The sequence below is a fragment of the Bubalus kerabau genome, chromosome 19, assembly GCF_029407905.1.
Source record: "Bubalus kerabau isolate K-KA32 ecotype Philippines breed swamp buffalo chromosome 19, PCC_UOA_SB_1v2, whole genome shotgun sequence".
Lineage (NCBI taxonomy): Eukaryota > Metazoa > Chordata > Mammalia > Artiodactyla > Bovidae > Bubalus > Bubalus kerabau.
Genome location: NC_073642.1, coordinates 29,833,421 through 29,857,549, shown reverse-complemented (window position 1 = coordinate 29,857,549; position 24,129 = coordinate 29,833,421). Strand labels below are relative to the sequence as shown.

At 46.9% G+C, this 24,129-nt stretch overlaps 1 protein-coding gene across 20 annotated transcripts in view; it reads right to left on the bottom strand.

Moving 5' to 3' along the window:
* Positions 1-2,293: 2,293 nt before the first annotated feature.
* The window catches only part of LOC129634562 (uncharacterized), a 72,271-nt gene continuing 50,435 nt past the window's right edge, over positions 2,294-24,129 (bottom strand). For 12 of the 20 annotated variants that reach the window (XM_055556893.1, XM_055556889.1, XM_055556890.1 and 9 more), the window contains 2 exons: positions 21,853-21,987; positions 18,434-21,501 (listed from right to left, as the gene is read on the bottom strand). In XM_055556893.1, coding sequence (XP_055412868.1) covers positions 20,206-21,162 — 957 coding nt within the window. In that variant the 5' untranslated portion in view covers positions 21,163-21,501; positions 21,853-21,987 and the 3' untranslated portion in view covers positions 18,434-20,205. Of the gene's footprint in view, positions 2,866-3,180; positions 3,268-4,718; positions 4,848-6,586; positions 8,714-8,758; positions 8,875-9,246; positions 9,450-10,669; positions 15,124-18,433; positions 21,502-21,852; positions 21,988-24,129 lie in introns of those variants that run through there. The other 8 variants (XM_055556891.1, XM_055556902.1, XR_008705748.1 and 5 more) reach the window with 7 other exon arrangements.

Here is a 24,129-nt window from a genome sequence, read left to right as displayed (position 1 = left end):
TTTAAGCATTTTACCTGAATAAACTTAAACCTTAATCCTACAGTACTTATTGGTAGGTACTCTAACTATCACCATTTATACACCAAGAAACTGTGGTAAAGAAATGTTTGATTATACGCCTGAGATCACAGTATCACTGGTAGTGCATGCAGTCTAATCCAAAGCACCTTCTCTAAACCCCTTACAAGCTGCTTAAAACTTCCATAATTCTATAAAGTTTACACTGTCTTATTCATACATCTTTATATCATTCATTTGAGGATGGTTTCAACCTCAGTTCTTTTGTGCTGTGCTAAAGTGAGGGATCTATTAAGATACCCAACTAAGGGAAGCTTACAGATACATAGTGAAATTTATAGAGCAGGTGGTCCAAGATGAAGAAGGAGATAGGATCCCCAACCTCAGAGCCTCCTACTCCAGTAAGAAAGAGGAATCAACTCCCAACTCTGACAAGCCTCAGATTTTATGACTGAAAAACAACATGTGAAGAGAATAACTGAAGGGACTTCACATAGGTAGTAGAAACTTACCACCTGGAACTGATTTCAAATGCTCATTCTTGTAAAATAGAAAGCCCAGAGATAAATCCACGCACATATGGACACCTTATCTTTGACAAAGGAGGCAAGAATATACAATGGACTAAAGACAATCTCTTTAACAAGTGGTGCTGGGAAATCTGGTCAACCACTTGTAAAAGAATGAAACTAGAACACTTTCTAACACCATACACAAAAATAAACTCAAAATGGATTAAAGATCTAAACGTAAGACCAGAAACTATAAAACTCCTAGAGGAGAACATAGGCAAAACACTCTCTGACATACATCACAGCAGGATCCTCTATGACCCACCTCCCAGAATATTGGAAATAAAAGCAAAAATAAACAAATGGGACCTAATTAACCTTAAAAGCTTCTGCACATCAAAGGAAACTATTAGCAAGGTGAAAAGACAGCCTTCAGAATGGGAGAAGATAATAGCAAATGAAGCAACTGACAAACAACTAATCTCGAGAATATACAAGCAACTCCTACAGCTCAACTCCAGAAAAATAAATGACCCAATCAAAAAATGGGCCAAAGAACTAAATAGACATTTCTCCAAAGAAGACATACAGATGGCTAACAAACACATGAAAAGATGCTCAACATCACTCATTATCAGAGAAATGCAAATCAAAACCACTATGAGGTACCATTTCACGCCAGTCAGAATGGCTGCGATCCAAAAGTCTACAAGTAATAAATGCTGGGGAGGGTGTGGAGAAAAGGGAACCCTCTTACACTGTTGGTGGGAATGCAAACTAATAGAGCCACTATGGAGAACAGTGTGGAGATTCCTTAAAAAACTGGAAATAGAACTGCCTTATGATCCAGCAATCCCACTGCTGGGCATACACACTGAGGAAATCAGAAGGGAAAGAGACACGTGTACCCCAATGTTCATCGCAGCACTGTTTATAATAGCCAGGACATGGAAGCAACCTAGATGTCCATCAGCAGATGAATGGATAAGAAAGCTGTGGTACATATACACAATGGAGTATTACTCAGCCATTAAAAAGAATACATTTGAATCAGTTCTAATGAGGTGGATGAAACTGGAGCCTATTATACAGAGTGAAGTAAGCCAGAAGGAAAAACACCAATACAGTATACTAACGCATATATACGGAATTTAGAAAGATGGTAACAATAACCCTGTGTACGAGACAGCAAAAGAGACACTGATGTACAGAACAGTCTTATGGACTCTGTGGGAGAGGGAGAGGGTGGGAAGATTTGGGAGAATGGCATTGAAACATGTAAAATATCATATATGAAACGAGTTGCCAGTCCAGGTTCGATGCACGATACTGGATGCTTGGGGCTGGTGCACTGGGACGACCCAGAGGGATGGAATGGGGAGGGAGGAGGGAGGAGGGTTCAGGATGGGGAACACATGTATACCTGTGGCGGATTCATTTTGATATTTGGCAAAACTAATACAATTATGTAAAGTTTAAAAATAAAATAAAATTTAAAATAAAATAAAATAAAATAAATAAATAAATAAATAAATAAAAAAAGAGGACAAAACAGCTCCTTCCTCTGAGCTCTGATTAGGCAACTCTTATACGTGGAATTGTCAGGGGAGTGTAGTCTCCTTGGTTCTGTCTCATCTCAACAAAAATTTGAAGTGACAGACATTAAAGCCCTCGGCATGTCACAGCTCTCAGACAGACCATGTTACAGCTCTTGGGTCTCAAACAGACCGTGTTATAGCTCTTGGACAGATCAGTGTTACAGCTCTGTGTTACAAATCAGTTTTATTTAGAAAATAACAGGAAAATACATCCTCGAGGCATGAGGCCATGTCGACCCAAAATCGCAAAGAGAGGGAGAGAATGAGCGCGTGGCGGGGAGAGAGAGACTCCTGGCCCTTTGGCTCCTCTTTTTTAATGTTTTTTCCTCCCCCTGGGCCTGCCCTGTGTAAATTGGGCTGGCCAGGAGTGCTGTTTTTTCTACCCGAGGTCCTCACTCAAGTCCTTGGACCTTCCTTTGTTCTGTTTTTGAGGGCTTTTCCCTTCCTTGTCGTTTAGCCACCGCCATTCTGGACTCCTGTTTCCTATTCTAACTACCTAACATTCCCCCCTCAAGAGATGGGAGGCCCAATTCTTTGGGAATAGGGGCGTCGCGGTCTTTCTGGCTACTTCCTGCTGAACTGGGACGGCGAGGGGTATTGGGCCTCCCCCTCTTGCTAGTCTCAGGCCTCAGAGTCCTTATAGCGGTGTCCATCTAAGGGTGAGTGATATTTTCCGTGGTCAGCTGTAGTGCTTTCTATCTTTGTTGAACTGGCACTGCATGTTGTAGCTTGTTGACCTGGGCAGAGACAAAACAGGTTAGACAATTGATAATACATTGAACAATCATAAGCAGCATCAATATGGCATAACAAGGACTAGTAGGGGCATTAGCCAATTCCAAATTCCCACTGCCAGGATGGCTCAAGTCCCTCCTTGTTCAGGGATCAGAAGATCTATCTCCTGTTTTGGATTCAACCCATGGCAAGCTGTGTTGGCTCTTTAGAGCTGTCCTGAGAAATCCTATCCCCAGAAACCAGATTTTTGGGGTGCTCATTAGAATGGCACTCATTGGTAGTCCTGAATTGATATTTGAGATCTCCCAGGGGCTTACAGGTGTATTGAGTGTCCTCTTCTGTTTTCTTCCACAGCTTGACTCATGAGTAGTGAATCCAGGAGTCATGTCCTGGTACCTTGACTGCTGTGGGGGTAGAAAGTATTACAGGGTAGGGTCCCTTCCATGTGGGCTGGAGTTGAGCCTCTGGGGACCCATCTTTCCAGACTTTAATTAGGATTTGAGTCCTTGGAGCATATAGTGGTGACTCCTTATAATCTTTTGGGTCTTGGTTCACACCCCACAAGCGTATATCCTGTTGGAATTGCCCAATGGCCGTGGTATAAGACTGGAGGGTCTGAGCCTCTGGATCTAGGAAGAGGTCATTGACATAAACAAAAGGTCTCCCATATAGCATCTCATAAGGACTAAGACCAACCTGTTCCTTAGCAGCAACATGAGTACTGAGGAGAGCTATTGATAAATAGCTTCCATCCCAGGGAGGTATTCTGGGTTATCTTTTTTATCACTGATTTTAAGAATTGGTTGGCTCTTTCTACTTTTCATGAAGACTGAGGCCTCCAGGCACAATGGAGATAATAAGTAATGCCCAATGCTTTAGAGACCCCTTGGGTGACCTTAGAAATAAATGATGTCCCATTGTCACTTTGTAATGACCTGGGCAGATTAAATCGTGGAGTGATTTCATGGAGCAGTTTTTTTTTTACCACCTCCTCAGCCTTCTCAGTCCGGGTAGGAAAGCCTTCAATCCATCCTGTGAATGTATCTATCATGATTAATGGGTATTTATACCCTTGAGAAACTGGCATCTGGGTGAAGTCCATCTGTCAGTCCTCTCCTGGGTAGGCCCCACGTCGTTGGACAGGCTGGGCCAGCTGGGGTCTTCGAGCTCCTTGAGGGTTGTTTAATTGGCAAGTGGGACAAGAGGAGACCACTTGCCTTAGTCATTTGGAAGCCTGTTCCTCTGAAGGACCTTTCTAGTAATCTTTGGAGGGCCTTTTCCCTTAAATGAATGGTGGCATTTAAGAGTTAACCAACTTCCATTGGAGGTTTCCAGGCAGAAAACAGAGTCCCTCCTTTTGCAACCACTCCATATGATCTTGAAAGCCCTCACTCTTAGCTTTAAGAGTTTCACCTTCAGTATATGAAGGAGTTTCTGGCAAATTTGTCTGTGAAACTAAGGTGGCACCCCTATTAGGTCATCGTCCTGTAATGCTGCTCTCCTAGCTGCCTGATCAGCTGCTTGGTTCCTTCGTGCCACTTCTGTGCTCCCTTTTTGGTGTCCTTTACAGTGGGAGACTGAAACCTCAGTGGGCATATGGACTGCCTCCAAGAGCCTAAGAATCTGATCACCATATTCGATTGGGGACCCTCGGTTGGTCAAATGGCCCCTTTCTTTCCAAACAGCAGCAGGTGCATGTAGCACCAGAAAGACATACTTGGAGTCAGTGTAAAGAGCTACTCTTTTTCCTTTTCCCAGTTCTAAAGCTCGAGTCAGGGCTATGAGCTCAGCTGATCGGGCTGAAGTACCTGGTGGCAGAGGCTTAGCCTCTATGGTCTCAAAATTGGAGACTTACCTGCATATCCTGCTCTTCTTTTTCCATCCAAGACAAAGCTGCTTCCATCAGTGTATCGGATTTCCTCAGGGTTGGTCAGAGGATCTTCCGCCAATCCCTCTCAGGGTTTTGTCCAGTGGTCCAAGGTTTCTAGGCAAGAGTGAAAGGGGAGAGAGCCCTTGGGGGTAGGCAGGAGGGTAGCTGGGTTAAGAACCTCACAAGGGGATATAGTGAGACCTGGACTTTCCATCAGCACTACTTGATATCTGAGGATTCTTTGATCAGACATCCATAATGGCCTCTTCTATTTAGGAGTTGTTTCACTTGGTGGCTGGTAAAAATAGTTTGCCCCCAAAAGAGAGTTTTAAAGCATCTTCTATCAGGATTGCAATAGCTTCAAGATTTCGAAGGCAGGGGGGCCAGCCTCGGGCAGTTGGGTCGAGCCTCTTGGATAAGTAAGCAACAGGCTGGCGCTCAGATCCCAACCTTTGAGTTAACACTCCCAAGGCTATTCCCTCTCTTTCATGGACGTAAAGTTGGAATGCTTTTTCTGGGTCTGGCAACCTCAAGGCAGGTGCCTGAGTTAAGGCTTGTTTTAGTGTAGCCTCTGCCTTCTTTTGAGGAGTTCCCCACATCAGTGGGATTGAATCATCCTGTCCCTTTAAGCTGGGCAATTAGACCATAGTTGGGTATCCAGATTCTACAATACCCAGTTAGCCCCAGGAAAGATTGCAATTGTTTTCGAGCTGTGGGGGAGGGCAACTGGAGGATTCCTTGTATCCGATCAGATGACAGCCTCCTGGACTGAACTCCCAGGTAAGTGACCTTTGTCTCGACCATCTGTGCCTTAGCACAGGAGATTTTATATCCTCTCTCTGCCAAAAGGTTTAGAACCTGAATTTCATGTTGTTGGACATTTTTCTCATCTGGAGAGCAGATTAGTAGGTCATCTACGTATTGTAATATTTTCCCCTTAGGTCCCAGGTCCAGATCTAGGAGATCCTGCTAAGGGCCTGTCCAAACAGGTGGGAGCTATCTCTGAACCCCTGAGGTAATACTGTCCAAGTCATCTGTTGATGTTTTTTTCCTGGGGTCTCCCACTCAAAGGCAAAAAGATACTGGGATTCTTTAGCTAGTGGTATGCAAAAAAAAAAAAAAAAAAATGCATCTTTGAGATCCAAGACTGTAAACCACTTGGCACTGGGTGAGATTTCTCCCAAGATTACATAGGGATTGGATACTGTGGGATGGAGGGGTACTACAGCTTCATTTATGATCCAGAGATCTTGAACCATTCACTAGGTTCCATCCTTCTTTACTGAGAGGATTGGGGTGTTACATGGCGGATTGGTGGGTACCAATAGCCCACAAACAAGGAATTTATTTATTAAGGGCTGTAGTCCCTCCCGAGCCTCTCTTCTGAGGGGATATTTGTTTCCCGTTGGAAAACCGAGTGGGATCTCAGAGAACAATGATGACCGGTTCAGCTTGGAGAGCTTGTCCAGGAGTCTCCTCGACCCACACCTGGGGGTTAATTTTGTCTTCTCATAGTTTTTGGTCCCTCTCTATTGGAGAGGGTGTAATGGGTTCTTCAGTAGCAACCAGAAGCTGTAGAGCTCTAGGGGCTGAAAAGCCTCCCATCACAAGGGTGGTCCCAAGTTTAGTGAGTGTATCTCTTCCCAATAAGGGAGTAGGGCACTCAGGGACCACCAGAAACTGGTGGGAAAATATCTGTCCATCCCAGCAACGAAGAAGTGCTCGGGTGAATCTTTTAGTAGTTTTTCCTGTAGCACCCAAAATAGTACAGGTTTGGGAGGAGAAGGCTCTGGAGTAGGAGATCAAGACAGAGTAGGTAGCCCGCATGTCAACCAAGAAGTTCTCGGACCTACCTGCCACATCCAGTTGCACCCTGGGCTCTAGCCCTGTGATCGTTATGTGTGACAGGTGGGCTGGCTGGAGCGGGCTGCTTCAGTCCTGTTGAACCATCATGAGGGAAGGCTTGGCGCTTGACCTTGAGGCTCTTGGGTCTCGAGGGCAGAGTGCCACCCAATGTCCCAGTTGATGGCATTTGTAGCAAACCGTTTTAGGAGACTTCTAACGGTTTGGACACTCTTTGGCCCAATACCCTACCTGTCTACAGATTAGGCATTCGCCTCATGCCTTGTCCTTTAAGGACTCAGGGTTTGCCACAGGGCTTCCCTGGAGGGCGGCCAGCATCTGGGCATGCCTTGTCTTTCCTTCTCTCCATCTCCTGGGCCTTGGCCTCCTTCTCCTGTTCTCTGTTATAAAAGGTATTGCTGGCTGTGTGGACCATCTCATTTAAAGAGGAAGCAGGGTCCTGCTGCTGTGGCTGTTGTAATTTTATTCTGATATCTGATACACATTGGGACAGGAATTTGTCCTTTAAAATCACCTGTCCCTCATAAGAGTCTAAGTGCAGATTGGTAAACTTTTGGAGGGCCTCTTTAGTCTTTCCAGAAGACTAACTCATTGGGCTCCAGAGTTATTGCTGAGACTGGGCACAGTCCTACAAGTAATAGGCTTCCTTCTATTTCCATGGGTGGACTTCCTTAGGGATGGGTCTTTCTGAAGCTTATCTTACCCAGTAGTCTTGCAACCTGAGAGCCAGGCATCCCCAGGTCAGGGTGCAGATCCCCAGGCAGGCTGAGGCATGACAGTCTCCTGGAGATCGAATCCCAGGGCAGGTAGAGGCAGGTTGGCCTCCGGAGAATTGGGTCCCTGGGCAGATCAAGGCGTGACGACCTCCCAGGACCCCTGGACTGGCGGATCCCCAAGTAGGTTGAGGTGTAACCACCTTTCAAGGACTAGACCCCTAGGCAGGTGGAGGCAGGTTGACCTCCTGGGACCCCCGGACTGGAGTTGGGCGTCCCCAAGGTCTCCAGCATGACCAGTGGTGAGTAGGATTAAGGGGTTGTAATTTTAACTCATTTTGTTCAGACGGGAATAGATATCATGATGTAAAGCAATCCAAGCCTATGCCCTGAGACCGGGAAACAGTGAAACAGTCATAAGCCTTATCCTTTTACTACTCTAAGGGATTTAAGCCATTGATTTCTTCCCCTAGTCCTCCATAAGAGCAGGTAAGGGTGTCTCCCCTGGTAAGCATTGTTGTCATAGACCCACTTTATGTAATAACAGAAGTAATGACAAAGGAGTGGGTTATCTGGCCCTGTTAGGGGCATTAAGGTGTTTTAATTATAGACTGCGTGGAGCAACAAGGGGGCAGGGTCTTGATTGTAGGAGTTAGTAATTGGCTTAAGAACAAATTTGTTAAGAGGCAACAGACCAGATGTTCTATAAAAGTGGAGTGGAGATTTGATCCAGGGGTATGTTTATAACTTTAGGAGAAGGGTGATAAGAGTTTGGGCCCAAACAGCCTGCAGGGCTAACTCCCAAAGTGGCAAACATTATCCCTGGAAGCCCAATTGCCTTTGAAGGAATGCCAACTGATGGACTTCTAGCAGGCATTGTCTGCCTGTCTCCCACCCTAGCAGGTTCACTAAGAAATGCTGATGTTGCACATGTTGTAGGAAACATGGAAGATGAAGGGCTGAATATCCAGAAGGACTGGATATTATACAGTATTTCCCTCCCAAGGGCTAGCTATTTTCTAGCTGTCCCTCCAGAAGACTGTAGAGGCAACATTGTGGGCCTGGATGGGGCTCAGGAAAAAAGCATGAAACAGAAGGGAAGGGGACAGGGCACAACCTTTGAAAGAATAACATAGCACAAGGGCATAACATAAACGGATTGAAATCAACTGGGTCCAAGATGACAAGTCAAATTCAAGCAAACCTTAATCCCCGATCTGTAAACTAAAGGACACACCCAGAGGTGGCAGGACAGCTCCAAGGCACTGTCAAAAGACAGAGGAGTGGGTGGTTCCCCAATGGCTGGGATGATCCTCCCACTCATTAGCATTTTAATTCAATCAGCTGGCAAAACCTAGCCAGGCCCCATTCCACGTCCAGAGCCCTCTGCAATAGCCCACACCCTGCAGAGTGTGCTTCTCTCTAAACCTTAACAAATCCACCTCTTACCTATCACTTTGTCTCTCACTGAATTTTTGCAATGAGACATCAGAGCCTGAGCTTCATTAGGTCCTGAAGCCAGGCATCCTGGGTTTTTGCTGGGCTCCAAGTCCTGGGAGAGAGAGCTAAAGGACAGGAGGAAAAAGCAGTGGGGAAAATATGCCAAGGAATCCCATTCATAGCCTGCCGGAAAATCTGCTAAATAGCTGACCTGTGCTCACAGCTTTCACTGGCCTGATCCTTGGCACAAAAAAGATTAAGGACGGAAGAACCCCCACTGGCTTGGGTAATAGCTACTGGGGCTCAGCAGGTAGTGCCTTTGGGACATGCTGAGGAGTAGCCTCTCCAGAGTCTGTCAGTTGCACCCACTGCCACCCACCTGTTCGCGGAGGTGGGGGGGAGGGGGGAGTGAGGAAACAAGAAACAAGAGACTATAAAGGAATTAAAGAGTTTGTTAGGCATATGTCCCTCCAGCCATAGGAGCGAGGATCTCCTACCTTAACTGGAGGTCTTCTGGAATCTGAGACTGAGTCGCGTGAGCTTTCTGCTGAGTTTGTTTTTTGCTGTCCCGGTTTCCAGTACGATGGGCCTCTTGTCACTTCCCCTGTGCTGGGTTTTCTTCGCATTCCGCTTCTACCTCAGGAGCTTTCGCCAAGTTGGGCTCCTGTTGTGCTTGGCCTCCTTCTTGCGGGGGACTGCGCTGAGGTTGTTTCAGCCAGGTTAAACCCAAGTCACAGCACCATAGATGTCAGGGGAGTGTAAGAGATTAGCAAGGAAACTTGGTTCTGTCTCATCTCAACAAAAATTTGAAGCGATGGACGTTAAGGCCCTCGGCATGTCACAGCTCTCAGACAGACCGTGTTATAGCTCTTGGACAGAACAGTGTTACAGCTCTGTTTTTCAGCTCAGTTTTATTTAGAAAATAATAGGAAAATACATCCTCGAGGCGTGAGGGCATGCTGACCCAAAGATGCAAAGAGGAGAGAGAGAATGAGCGCAGGGGGGAGAGAGACCCTCCAGCCCTTTGGCTCCTCTTTTTATATGTTTTTTTCCTCTCCCTGGGCCTGCCCTATGTAATTTGGGCTAGCCAGGAGTGTTGTTTGTTCTACCTGAGGTCCTCACACCTTCCTTTGTTCTGTTTTCGTGGGCTTTTCCCTTCCTTGTCTTTTAGCCATCGCCATTCTGGACTCCTTTTTCCTATTCTAACTACCGAACAGAATCATTTGTTTAGCCTGCCCCTGTGTCGTAAGATTTGAGAGCCTAGCCCATACCTGTTAATTCTTAGAAGTTCAGGCCGAGCTAAAAGCCCCTGAGGGCCCCCTGAATGTTTTCTGAATGAGTGGCTCCACATTTAAACATTCATCTAGGAGGAAGAAGGTGAAGAAATGCTGAAGATAGTATCTGTGAGCAAGACTTCAAATACAGAGACAGCTGAGGGGGTAAACTGATAGCAGGGATGGACTCTCACATTCATACTGTATCAAATAGCTCACAGAATATTTTGTTGAATGTTATTAAACTTCATGTGCACTATAACATCAAGAATTAGCATGTATACCAATTTATGGATCAGGAAACTGAGGAAAACCAGCTAGTTGTACAACCTTATTCAAGCAGAATGGATGGGACCAGCTACTTTAATTCCAAACACTGTCTCTAGGACATGGCAATCTGCAACTTTCAGCTTATTTTCTTTATTGTCTATATATGTTTCTGCCAATCGTCCTTTCTCTTCCCAATCTCACTGCTTCATCACCTCATTTTCCAGATGTTTTTTGTCCCCCCTGCACTTTTCCACACTTCCTCATTCATCAAAGGGGCACTATTTAATAGAAACCCCACCCCCACCCCAGTTTTCTCTGAGCCCTTACCCTCTTCTTTCCTGACCTTGTTGATTCTCCAGCTATTCCCCCTGCTTTGCTCTCACTTTTATGGAGAAAGTTGAAGGGAAAGAACTTTAAGATATGAGTTCTAGTTTTGATTCACTACCCACTTATTATTTACACTCCAGTGTTCAGACCCCCTCTCCACTCCTCCTCCCCTCGCAACACTGGATATTTCCAAGAATTGTCAAAGTATTAACTAAAATCATGCTTGGGAAAACATTTCATAAAGTCCTAAAGAACTAAAGAAATGTATGTTGTCTTTTACTATGTGACTCTCACACAGAAGGGAATGTCCAGGGCACTAGTAAGTAACAAATCTAGTTTGAAGGAATTGCCAGGAGCATCAAAATTGCTGAAGACAAGTGGCCCCAAGCAGGCCCAGATACAGTGCCCCCTCCCAGAGAAGCAAGTACCTCTGAATAGCACCCTAGACAAAAAGTGGGTAAGAGGAAATAATTTGGGTACTTCACTTCCTCTAATTCCTCTAGAAAGGCTAATAACTATGGCCCAGGTATGTAGGGTAGACTTTGGGTAGGTGTGGGTTTAAGCTGGATTGATCTGAGACCTAAAGGTAGCACTGTGGCCTTTGGAAAGGAAAATCTTACAAATTTTCTGAGATTCTGACTGCTTATCTGTAAAGTGAAGATAAGCAATCTTCTTATTGCTTTCAAACACACTGAAAAGTGTTTGAAAGCATTAAGTTAAATATAAAAGTGTTGACACATTGAAGTTGTTCAATAAATCCAGCTGTGATAATAGGGCCATGCTTTGTTACTGTTTATGCCCAGGCCTCTGCACAATGCCTTATCTGTAATGTACCCTCAACATATATTTTCTGAGTAGATGTGTCTGTGAACTATTTTCTAAGTAAGGACGTTGGGAAATTAAACCTACTAACAGGAAGTACAGGATGCTAATATTAAACTGGGCATCTTTAAAGTCAGTGTGTAGCCTCAGTCTCTCTGAAAGGGAGAAAAAACAAAGTATAGAGAAGGGACTTTCCTGGTGGTTAAGACTCTATGCTTCCACTGCAGGAGGCTGGGTTCCATTCCAGGTCAGGGAACTAAGATCCCACATGCCATGCAGTGCGGCCAATAAATAAATAACGTAACATTAACAAATAAAAATACATACATAAAAAATTTTTAAATAAATGTAAAAAAATTTTTAACAAAGTATACAGATGAACAGGTGGGTGATATCACAGTTTCTGATCAAACAGGATCTAACTCTCCAGACCCCACCAGCCTTGCTCAGCTTCTCTTCTCCAACTCAGAACTCAGAAGAAAGGAGACTGAAGTGAAGATGCACAGGCCTATGAGAAAGAGCGAGCCATGTGTATCAAGAGGTCAGCGAGCCCCAGGACGACGACTACCTCTGTGGCCCACCCCATGGGCCCATTCGAAAGGAGACTGAAGTGAAGATGTACAGTCTACGAGAAAGAGCGAGCCATGTGTCCCAAGAGGTCAGCGAGCCCCAGGACGACAACTACCTCTGTGAGTGACCCCATGGGCCTATTTGAAAGGAGACTGAAGTGAAGATGTACGGTCTACGAGAAAGAGCGAGCCATGTGTCCCAAGAGGTCAGCGAGCCCCAGGACGACGACTACCTCTGTGAGTGACCCCATGGGCCTATTTGAAAGGAGACTGAAGTGAAGATGTACAGTCTACGAGAAAGAGCGAGCCATGTGTCCCAAGAGGTCAGCGAGCCCCAGGACGACGACCACCTCTGTGAGTGACCCCATGGGTCCATCTGAAAGGAGCATGAAGTGAAGATGTACAGTCTATGAGAAAGAGCAAGCCATGTGTTCCAAGAGGTCAGTGAGCCCCAGGATGACAACTACCTCTGTGAGGGACACCACGAGCCCATTCACAGAGAAGCAGTTATGAGGCCTTGGCACAATAATAAAACCTCACCATTTGGTCCCCCAATCATCCCTTTCCTCTTATGACTTGGGGTACAGGATCAAGGCCAAATGCCGTGAGCACCTCGGTTCATTCTGAAGTTCTTTATGACCAGCAACATCACTATACCTCCCCTCATCCCCGTTGCTCTCGCCTCCAGATTGTGAGAAGTGTCAGAACTTCATCGAAAGCTGTGCTGTTCATGGGCTCCCGACCTTTGTAAAAGACTGTGCAGTGGAAAAGGGGCATGCCAATCGCTTAGCCCTCAGTCTGCCTGCTGGGTTAAGTATCAGACCATCAGGCATCCCTGAGGCTGCACTTGGAGTGTGGAACGAGGTGTCTGATCTGCTGCTGGGCCCGCGCTTTGGCTCCTACAAGGGCCAGATCATAGACGATGAAGAGGCTGCCAACAGTGGATACTCCTGGCTGGTGAGAACACCCCTCATCACCTGTCCTCTGACCTCCAATCACTGGTGCATGTGGCGGGGGAGCTCATGTCTACATGTGAGGACGTGGATGAGGACAACATGGCCAGCCCTGTGTACTGTGTGCACTGTGTGTGAACACGGGACTTCTATCTAAAGATCAGAGGAGAGGTGGGAGCACAGTGGTACAGGCACACAGAAGTGGCTTCTCCCATGTGGAGTCCTTGCCCTGAGTGCACCAACAGACTCGGACATGGAGGTGATGATTAAGGAGCTTACCACGTGGTCACAACTGACAACTGAATTCATGCGGGCTGAAGTGCACTAATGATAGCAGAGGGAAATAATTCTTCTGTTACCTCCCACCAAAAAAGAAATAGAGAAGAAAGTTTTTAACCCTTTTTCTGACACTCAGATCACCAAAGGGAGAAACTGCTATGAGTATGTGGATGGAAAGGACACATCTTGGGCCAAATGGATGAGGTGAGTACAGTGAGCCTGCAGGTATGAAGATCGCTCCTCCTTCAAGCCCACACCCCTTTCCTTCTCAACCAGCCTCCTTCAATAGCTTTCACATCTTTCCTCTTTTTCCACCATACTATGTTCTTTCCTTTCAAAAGATAATAGAATGAAAGAAATAAAAATGTAGTATATGCCCTCAAAATGTAAGTCTCTATGCTCAACAAAACTGGGGTACTTGAAAACAACTTGAGGAGTCTAGAGTCACCAAGGACACTTTAACTCACCTAACTGACCCTTACCAACCACTTTCTGTGTTCCAAAACAGTAGAGTTCATTATTGAAGCAGATCACACAACCCATGTCCTTTTGGAGGATACACTTCAGATGGAAATTAACCAATTGATTTTAGGAATATGTAACCTTAATTTTTCTACTTTTGAAGAACTGTACAGTGCCAGGATAACCTAACATGAGGGACCTTGAGCCCATGAGGGAAGCAACCTCCCCAGGCTAAGCTCTAGTGAGAAGTGGGCCCTGAGGCCTGGGAAGGAATGGGGGTCAGGACCTTTCTCTGAGGGCCTTTCATCAGGGAAGGCAGAAAGTGAATATTACTGTTCTGTGTCTCGAGCTAAGTCAGAGCACGCTCCAAGTTTCCACAGGAAGGGGTTGGCAAGTGAATGGGACCCTGTATGCATGTGGGGAGACTGGAGGGCCTCGGAAAAGAAGGCAGGCTGGGGTGAGTGCAAAGGATTGCATGCTAGCCTAGAAGTAACAAGTTCTGTGGAATGAAAGAGAACTTTGAGTTTAGAGGAGCTAGCGGTCACCAGTCTTATGGTCAGTCCAGGTGAAGACAAATGTGGAACTGGGCTCTGGAAAATGGCTAATTAGGTAAGAAGAGAAAAGCATTCCAGCCAGGAATAGGACCGGAAATAGGATTTGGAGATAGAAATTCACATGGTGCAGTCAAAAGTGTGAACAGAAAGTCCCCAGGAGGGGTGGTGGGGGCTGTGGCGGCCTCAGAGGCTGAAGGCCAGGAGCCGGGATCAGGTCTGACAGGTGGAGGGGACTCATCACTTGTGGTTTCTCTTTCCCAGCCTCAACCCCAGGTATGTGAACTGTGCCCGGGACGACAAGGAGCAGAACCTGGTAGCCTTCCTGAGTCACCGGCAGATCTTCTACCAAACCTGCCCGGTGTTCAGGCCAGGCTGTGAGCTGCTGGTCTGGTATGGGGACAAGTACAGCCAAGAGCTCAGCATCAAGTGTGGCAGCAGGTGGAAGAGTGAGCTCATGGCCAGCAGAGGTGAGTGCCACTCTTCAAGCACCCCACCCCATCTTAGGGAGCTTCCCTGGTCTGGCTCGGAAGCCGAGTACAATCCAGTGTAAAGTCAGTCAAGTCTCAATTAAAATGCCTCAGAAATTGATTCATTTCATATGACTTTTAGGAAAAAATTATATTAAAACTTTTTGTTCTCATTTTTAATATGTCATGCAAAAAATACATGACATCACATTTTGCTGAAAGGCTTAGAGGCAGAAAGCAAATTTTCTAGCACCTACCAGCTCTCTCACCTTTAGCTGTTTCTTCCTCATTTCCTCCACACTTCTAAGTGACAATGTGTACACTGATTTGCATTCAGTCACTGTTTCAGTTCATTGTCATGTGAGTTCATACTCTGTGCCAGACTGGGCGCCATGCCCTGAAATAGATAGAACAACCTTCTGGGGAAACATATGCTTAATACCAGACAGGCTGCTGGTTGCTATGAGAAAAACCAGTCCAGGAAAAGGACCTCGGATTAGTGTGAGCAGCGAGTGGGGTGTGGCAGAGGATGGTGGGGCAGGGTCTCTCCAGAGGTAACACTTGTGGGAATGGAGTCAAGGCAGGGGAGCAGCCAGTGCCATAGCCCCAGGGCTGGGAAGAGAGGCCATGCCAGTGGTTGTAGGAAGAAGTACAGAGGGAGACGGAGGAGGATGGATGGAACATGGAAGCCTCAGGGCCCATGTCCATTTGTAGGCACCTGGAATCTTCCAGGGTGACATGGAACAACCATGCAGCTTTCAGCTGCAAGTGGCATGTTCTCTGTTCTAAGATGATGCTTCGGTTCATTTTTGGGAAGAGACAGCAGTGGGGAATCCCTTCAGAGGTCAGTTCATTGCCAGACGAGAGGGGACAGTGGGCTGGCTAAAGAAGCCTGGGAGTCAGGGCGTGAAGAATGGCAACCCATTCCAGTACTCTTGCCTGGAAAATCCCATGGATGGAGGAGCCTGGTAGGCTACAGTCCATGGGGTCGCTAAGAGTCGGACATGACTGAGAGTCTTCACTTTCACTCATTGGAGAAGCAAATGGCAACCCACTCCTGTGTTCTTGCCTGGAGAATCCCAGGGACGGGGGAGCCTGGTGGGCTGCTGTCTATGGGGTCGCACAGAGTCAGACACGACTGAAGCGACTCAGCAGCAGCAGCAAGCAGGTTGTGAAGAGTCTGGATGGAGATGTATTTTTAAATAGGACTTCCTAGTGCATTTTAAATGGACTGCTGCTGCTGCTAAGTCGCTTCAGTCGTGTCCGACTGTGCAACCCCATAGAAGGCAGCCCACCAGGCTCCCCCGTTCCTGGGATTCTCCAGGCAAGAACACTGGAGTGGGTTGCCATTTCCTTCTCCAATGCAGGAAACTGAAAAAATAAAGTGAAGTCGCTCAGTCGTATCTGACTCCTAGCGACCCCATGGACTGCAACCTACCAGGCTCCTCCATCCATGGAATTTTCCAGGCAAGAGTACTGGAGTGGGGTGCCACTGCCTTCTCCGTTAAATGGACTAGACTGAATTAAATAAATGAGGTATGAATACTCATGAGGCTTGAGAAAGAACACATCTTCATTTTATGATTTATGGAAAACTGAGAGAGAAGCAATTCATGAACCAATGGGGGCAGCAGGAACCAGAGACCTCTTGTCTATGGGACCTGGGCCACTCGGTCTCATCCAGTTTGAATCCCACTTCAGGTAGAGACCCAGACACAAAAGATGCTCTTTGAATGAGGACCCTCAAATTCAGCTTTACTTGCACATGCTAAAGCATCACCCCCTATGCTGCCTCCCATATTCAGAGAGCTCTAGGCTGAGCACCCCTAACTTAAATAGACCTTTTCCCCTCACAGGGAGCCACTCAGGATGATTCCACCTAAGTCATCAAGAGTCTTATCTCTCAGTACGATAAAATACCTGTGACCACTGTGACATGAATTTTCAGATACTTATACGTAGGGAAAGGTCCCTGCAGATCCACCTCTATCAGGAGAGACACTGCCTCTGATGCTACTGGAAGGTCCCTAGTCTGGGGATTTGTAGAAAAGGTCCTTGACACAGGCTTCCTGGATTTCTGTAAAAGATGCAGAGAATAAGAATGGAATGGAACAGTGGACTATAAAGGAGCACTTGGTGGGAGACGGATCTTGCACTGTCAGCACTAAGATGATCAGTGGGACAGGCTTTACCATGACAAACCAGCTACCTGACCAAAAGCTTCCTCTTTCAGCAGAACCAAAGCCCAAAATCCACCCATGTGCCTCCTGCTCCCTGGCCTTCTCCAGTCAGAAATTTCTCAGCCAACATGTTGAACACAATCACCCCTCTCAGATCCTCCTGAGAACATCTGCAAGAGACCGCCTCCAAACAAAGGATTCCTGCCCAGGCAATCAAAATCATCAGCACCAATATTCTGATCCACACAGCTGGAGTGACAAACCTGAGGATCGAGAGGTCAAGGAAAGGCCCCAACCTTTGCTGAAAAGCGTAAGGCTGAGGAGAGTTTCAAGGGCCTCTTCCTACTCACCCAAAGGACAAATGGGGGATACCTGGGTAAGCAAGAGAATGATGTAAGAGCCCAGCACAGGCCAGAAAGTGAATACAGAGGACACAGGCAAATTATGTATGGGGGCAGGAGTTTTAAGAATTATAAGAGTTAAGCATGGACAGTGTGGGCAAGACTCCAAGGATAGGTCAAGTCTCATCACACACCAGAGGATACACACTGAGGAAAAGCCCTATGCTTGCAGGGAGTGTGCGCGAAGCTTCAGTGTGAAGTCAACTCTCATCAGACACCAGAGGACACACACAGGGGAGAAGCCCTTTGTTTGCAGGGAGTGTGAGTGAGGCTTCAGTCACATCAAGCACCAGAGGACACACACAGGGGAGAAACCCTATGTTTGCAGGGAGTGTGGGCGAAGCTTCAGTGTGAAGTCAACTCCCATCAGACACCAGAGGACACACACAGGGGAGAAGCCCTTTGTTTGCAGGGAGTGTGAGTGAGGCTTCAGTCACATCAAGCACCAGAGGACACACACAGGGGAGAAACCCTATGTTTGCAGGGAGTGTGGGCGAAGCTTCAGTGTGAAGTCAACTCCCATCAGACACCAGAGGACACACACAGGGGAGAAGCCCTTTGTTTGCAGGGAGTGTGAGTGAGGCTTCAGTCACATCAAGCACCAGAGGACACACACAGGGGAGAAACCCTATGTTTGCAGGGAGTGTGGGCGAAGCTTCAGTGTGAAGTCAACTCCCATCAGACACCAGAGGACACACACAGGGGAGAAGCCCTATGTTTGCAGGGAAGTTGAGTAAGTCATTACCAATAAACCACATCTTAGCCACAGGAGGATTACTGTAGCCATCACATACTTCAACTCTGAGGGGGCCTCAGAGGAGGTCTGTGACCCGTTACACTCCCCAAGACTGTGATGAGAGACTTCCCTGGTGGTCCAGTGGCTAAGACATCATGCTGCCAATGCAAACACCCATGTTCAATACCTGACTGGGGAACTAGATCCCACATGCTGCAATTAAGACCCAGTGCAGCCAAATAAATACATTTTTTTTGAAAAGAAAGAGTGTGATGAGCACAGAATTAATTGATTAAACAGACCTTCCACTTTCATGACAGGAGAGGAGGTAGATAAACAGCAGATGATTTCTTAAGTGTTCCGGAGATGTTCATGCCAATTCCCTTCATGGGTTTTTTGTACTCCTGTTTTAATAAATTTTGTCTCCAAACAAATCTGAAGCCCAGACTATATATCTCATTCCCCCCTTATTACTGAGAGCAGTAGGGTCCAGTGGGAGCTGAACCACTGGGAAGGCATAAGTCTGGAGTCAACTCAGTTAGGTCACTGCACAGTCAGTTCCTGGGTCCAGCGAGAGGAATCTAGGGCTTGAGACAGACTCACCAAAGAAGGGACTTCCCTGGTCCCCTGGGAAGTATGGTCTTTCCTCCTAATAGACCTCCACCCTCCTTTGGCCTCTCCTGGTTGCCCTCTGGTTTCCTCTGACTCCTTGTAGCCTCAAAGGCGAAGGTCATGTGCACATGTGTGTATATGTGTGCATACATGTATGCCTGGCTAAGTCTGGGCCATCTGTTTCTCCCTCACTCTGTCTTTGCTGCTCCCTCAGGTCATAACAGCATCTAGACTCCAGATTCAACCACAGTGGGCCAGTTCTCAGCTCTGGTATCACCAGCTGTGTGACCTGGGGCAAGGTGCTCAGCCTCTCTGTGCCTCTAGTCTCATTTGTGATACAGGATGGTAGCACCAGCGTCTTCAGTTCAGTTCAGTCGCTCAGTCATGTCCAACTCTTTGTGACCCCATGGACTGCAGCACACCAGGGTCCCTTGTACATCACGAACTCTCAGAGCTTGCTCAAACTCATATACATTGAGTCAGTGATGCTATCCAATCATCTCACCCCCTGTTGTTCCCTTCTCCTCCTGCCTCAGTCTTTCCCAGCATCAGGGTCTTTTCCAATGAGTTAGTTCTTCGTATCAGGTGGCCAAAGTATTGGAGTTTCCAGCTTCAGCATCTGTCCTTCCAATGAATATTCAGGACTGATTTCCTTTAGGATGGACTGGTTTGATCTCCTTGCAGTCCAAGGGACTCTCAAGAGTTCTCTCAAATACCACAGTTCAAAAGTGTCAATTCTTTGGCACTCAGCCTTCTTTCCAGTCCCAACTCTCATATCCATACCTGACTACTGGAAAAACCATAGCTTTCACTAGATGGACCTTTGTTGGCAATGTCTCTGCATTTTAATATGCTGTCTGGGTTGGTCATAGCTTCTCTTCCAAGAAGCAAGTGTCTTTTAATTTCATGGCTGCAGTCACCATCTGCAGTGATTTTGGAGCCCATGAAAATAAAGTCACTGTTTCCATTATTTCCCCATCTATTTGCCATGAAGTGATGGGACCAGATGCCATGATCTTAGTTTTCTGAATGCTGAGTTTCAAGCCAGCTTTTTCACTCTCTTCTTTCACTTTCATCAAGACGCTTTTCAGTTCCTCTTCGCTTTCTGCCTTAAGGGTGGTGTCATCTGCATATCTGAGATTATTGATATTTCTCCTGGCAATCTTGATTCCAACTTGTGCTTCATCCAGCTCAGCATTTCGCATGATGTATTCTGCATATACAGGGCTTCCTTAGTGGCTCAGCTGGTAAAGAATCTGCATGCAATGCAGGAGACCTAGGTTCAATCCCTGGGTTGGGATGATTCCCTGGAGGAGGTAGGAACAGCTACCCACTCCAGTATTCTAGCCTGGAAAATTCCATGGACTGTATAGTCCATGGGGTCGCAAATAGTTGGACACAACTGAGTGACTTTCACTTTCACTCTGCATATAAGTTAAATAGGCAGGGTCACAATATACAGCCTTTACGTACTCGTTTCCCAATTTTGAACCAGTCCATTGTTCCATGTCCGGTTCTAACTGTTGCTTCTTGATTTACATACAGATTTCTCAGGAGGCAGGTATTCTCTGGTATTCCCATCTCTTAAGTATTTTCCACAGTTTGTTGTGGTCCACATAGTCAATAAAGCAGAAGTAGATGTTTTTCTGGAACCCTCTTGCTTTTTCGATGATCCAACAGATGTTGGCAATTTGATCTCTGGTTCCTCTGCCTTTTCTAAATCTAGCTTGAACATCTGGAAGTTCTTGGTTCATGTATTGTTGAAGCCTCGCTTGGAGAATTTTGAGCATTACTTTGCTAGCGTGTGAGATGAGTGCGATTGTGCAGTGGTTTGAGCATTCTTTGGCATTGCCTTTCTTTGGTATTGGAATGAAAACTGACCTCTTCCGGTCCTGTGGCCACTGGTGAGTTTTCAAAATTTGCTGGCATATTGAGTGCAGCACTTTCACAGCATCATCTTTTAGAACCTGAAATAGCTCAGCTGGAATTCCATCACCTCCACTAGCGTTCTTAGTGATGCTTCCTAAGGCCCACTTCACTTCATATTCCAGGATGTCTGGCTCTGGGTGAGTGATCACACCATCGTGATTATTTGGGTCATGAAGATCTTTTTTGTATAGTCCTTCTGTGTATTCTTGCCACATCTTACTATCTTCTGCTTCTGTTAGGTCCATACCATTTCTGTCCTTTACTGTGCCCATCTTTGCATGAAATGTTCCCTTGGTATCTCTAATTTTCTTGAAGAGATCTCTAGTCTTTCCCATTCTGTTGTTTCCCTCTATTTCTCTGCATTGATCACTTAGGAAGGCTTTCTTATCTCTCCTTGCTATTCTTTGGAACTCTTCATTTAGATGGGTATATCTTTCCTTTTCTCCTTTGACTTTAGCTTCTCTTCTTTTCTCAGCTATTTCTAAGGCTTCCTCAGACAACCATTTTGCCTTTTTGCATTTCTTTTTCTTGGGGATGGTCTTGATCACTGCCTCCTGCACAATGTCATGAACCTCCATCTAACAGTTCTTCAGGCACTCTGTCAGATCTAATCCCTTGAATCTATTTGTCACTTCCACTGTATAATCATAAGGGATTAGGTCATATTTGAATGGTCTAGTGGTTTTCCCTATTTTCTTCAATTTAAGTCTGAATTTTGCAATAAGGAGTTCATGATCTGAGCCACAGCCAGCGTCTTGGTCTGATGCATAAGCACAGGCAGAATCTGGCAGAGGCTGGCTGAGAATGCAAGCCTCGCCTTTGCTGTCCTCTGTTACATCCTGCATGTCCTTTGTGCCCACTTCTTCTATATCTTCAGAGCTAGACACGGGAGGGGGCCATTCAGGCACTCAGCTGCCCTAACAAGGAAGTGTGAAGTCAGGAATGCTAAGGGAGGGTGCCCTTCCTTCCCCTCACTGCCATTCCTGCTGAGCCGGGCAGCCTCTGAGCCCCTCCACACAGGCAGGCAGTGCCGACTGTCACCCACCCTGCCAAGAATAGAGCCTGGAGTTGGCTGTGCAGGAACCGGGCGAGCTGAGTGTCTCAGAACCTCCCTGACCACCCCCACCCCACCCTCTACATGGAGTGTCTTGAAGCCCACACAGTGGCTTCTCTAACACATGAGCCTCGTACCTGAGCGCTCGTGCTTCGGTCAACGCTGTTGCCACCTTGAAATTCTTAACTATGGAGTATTTTACCCTTACACTTACCTTTTAAGAGTGAAATCTTATGGCCCATGGAGTGTGCTATGAGCAGAGCAGATGCGCACAGTACAAGTCCCGGGGCCCCAGCAATGGAAGTGAGCAGGATGCACGTGGGGAAGAAGTGGACACAAAGCCTCTCGCCTGTGAGTAAGGCAAGAGGTAAGTGAGGGTGCTGATCCAGACAGGAAGCCATGCTTGCTTAGACCCAGAACTGAGTTCCAATACAGAGAGGAAGCGAAGGTGTTTGTGAAGAGTGGACCACACCCTCCCATCTGTGAAACGAGTTCTTCCCTGACCTGATCCTTTCAGGATGTGTTCAGGAGGTTTAAGTCCGCCTAGTCGCCAGAAGACACCAAGGGGAGCATAGGCTAGGGTGGGCGGGGGCAAACCCCAGGACCAGGGGCAACAGCTCTTAGTCCCTTCCTTGTGCCAGACTTGTGAAGCATCTCTACATGAACCTGTCAATAATAACCTCCCGCTATTATTTTCTCATTTCTTTCATGCTTTCTTAAAGGAACACGTTTATCTGTGGCTTCGTTTCCCTACAGGAAGGGAAGCAGCATAAACTCTCATCTCCTGCGGCTTTCAGCAGGAGCCACAGGAGGAAGAGTTAGGGATGGAGCAGGCAGAGGGGCTTCAATTGAAATATGGTGGGAAGGGGGACCCATAAAATTGAAAGGGTTTCTCAACTGCACCTCTCACCAGAGCTGGGCCTGGGATTTCCTGGAAGGCTGAGCAGTTCAAGAGTTCTCTCTCTCCTCCTTTCCTCTCCCCACTCCTGGGCCAGTGCACAACATCCCCAAATCCCCCATCACCCACAGCCCCGCACGGGCCCTCCCTCACAGAAGTGGGATGACCTGCATGGTGGCAGCAATGGTGTGTGACCCCAGAGCTTGGGGTCTCAGCTCACCTTGAGCAAGGGGCTTGGTGGTCTACACACCATCCCAGCCCCAGGGAGCAGCTAGCAGCCACGAACCATGATCTGAAGAAGAGCCAGGGGGAGCGAGGCGGGGGCGGGGGGCAGAGAATGGGGATGTGAGCTGTCTAAGGCCCTTTCTGGTCCCCACAACACTAGCCTGGACTCCACCTGACACCGTGACTGCCCTGCATGGGCACACAGGACACCAGCAGTCATGGGACAGGATGGCCAGCTGCCTCCACTGCTCACTCCATTCTTGACTGCAGCAGTCCTGCCTCCACCGTATGATCCATTCTGACCACAGCGGTCCCACAGCTGTACCAGCCCCACCTGCTTGCTGCTCTGCTTCGCTGCCATGGCTCAGGGACCCTGGCTGAGCAGGTGAGGGCGAAGCACCAGAGGGTAAGCCTGTCTTCAGCCACCAGATCTGTCCTGATCACTGTGCCCATGAACCCAGCCGATAACTGAAGCTGAGCTGCCTTTGGGAGAATGACACCACAGATGCTCACCTCAAAGCTCAGACTCCTGAAAACTCACTAAACAGGCTGTTTTTAGTCCTCTTTTAAAGTAGGAGGTTGGCGGGTGGGGCGTGGGGTGGGCAATTTCCTTGGTGGTGCAGTGGTTAAGAATCCACCTGCCAATGCAGGAGACACAGGTTCAACCCCTAATCTGGGAAGATCCCACATGCCATGGAGCAACTAAGCCTGTGCACAACTACTGAAGCCCATGTGCCCTAGAGCCCATGCTCTGCAACAAGAAGCTACCACAATGAGAAGTTCAAGCACACATAAACTAGAGAGTAGCCCTCATTCACCACAACTAGAGAAAAGCCCACACAGCAACAAAGACCCAGCATAGCCAAAAATAAATAAATAAATCTTAAAAAGAAAAAATTTAAAAGGTTGCTGCATTCCCTGATGGTCCAGTGGCTAAGACTCTTATCTCCCAGTGAGGGGGAACCCAGGCTCAATCCCTGGTCAGAGAACTAGATTCTCTATGCTGCAAATGAAGATCCTGCATGCCAGAACTAAGATCTGCTGCTGCTGCTAAGTCACTTCAGTCGTGTCCGACTCCATGCGACCCCATAGACGGCAGCCCACCAGGCTCCTCCGTCCCTGAGATTCTCCAGGCAAGAATACTGGAGTGGGCTGCCATTTCCTTCTCCAGAACTAAGACCTAGTGCAGTCAATTAAATAAAAACTTAAAAGTAGGAGGCTGTTCTTCTGTCACCAAAAGAAAACTCCTACAACATTTCAATAAACTTAAATATCTTATTTGGCAACTTCTCATGCTTGATAGCAAAAATTTTCTAATAATATGCAGTTGGTCATAAAAAAAGAAACTTAGAAAACAGGGAAACTAAA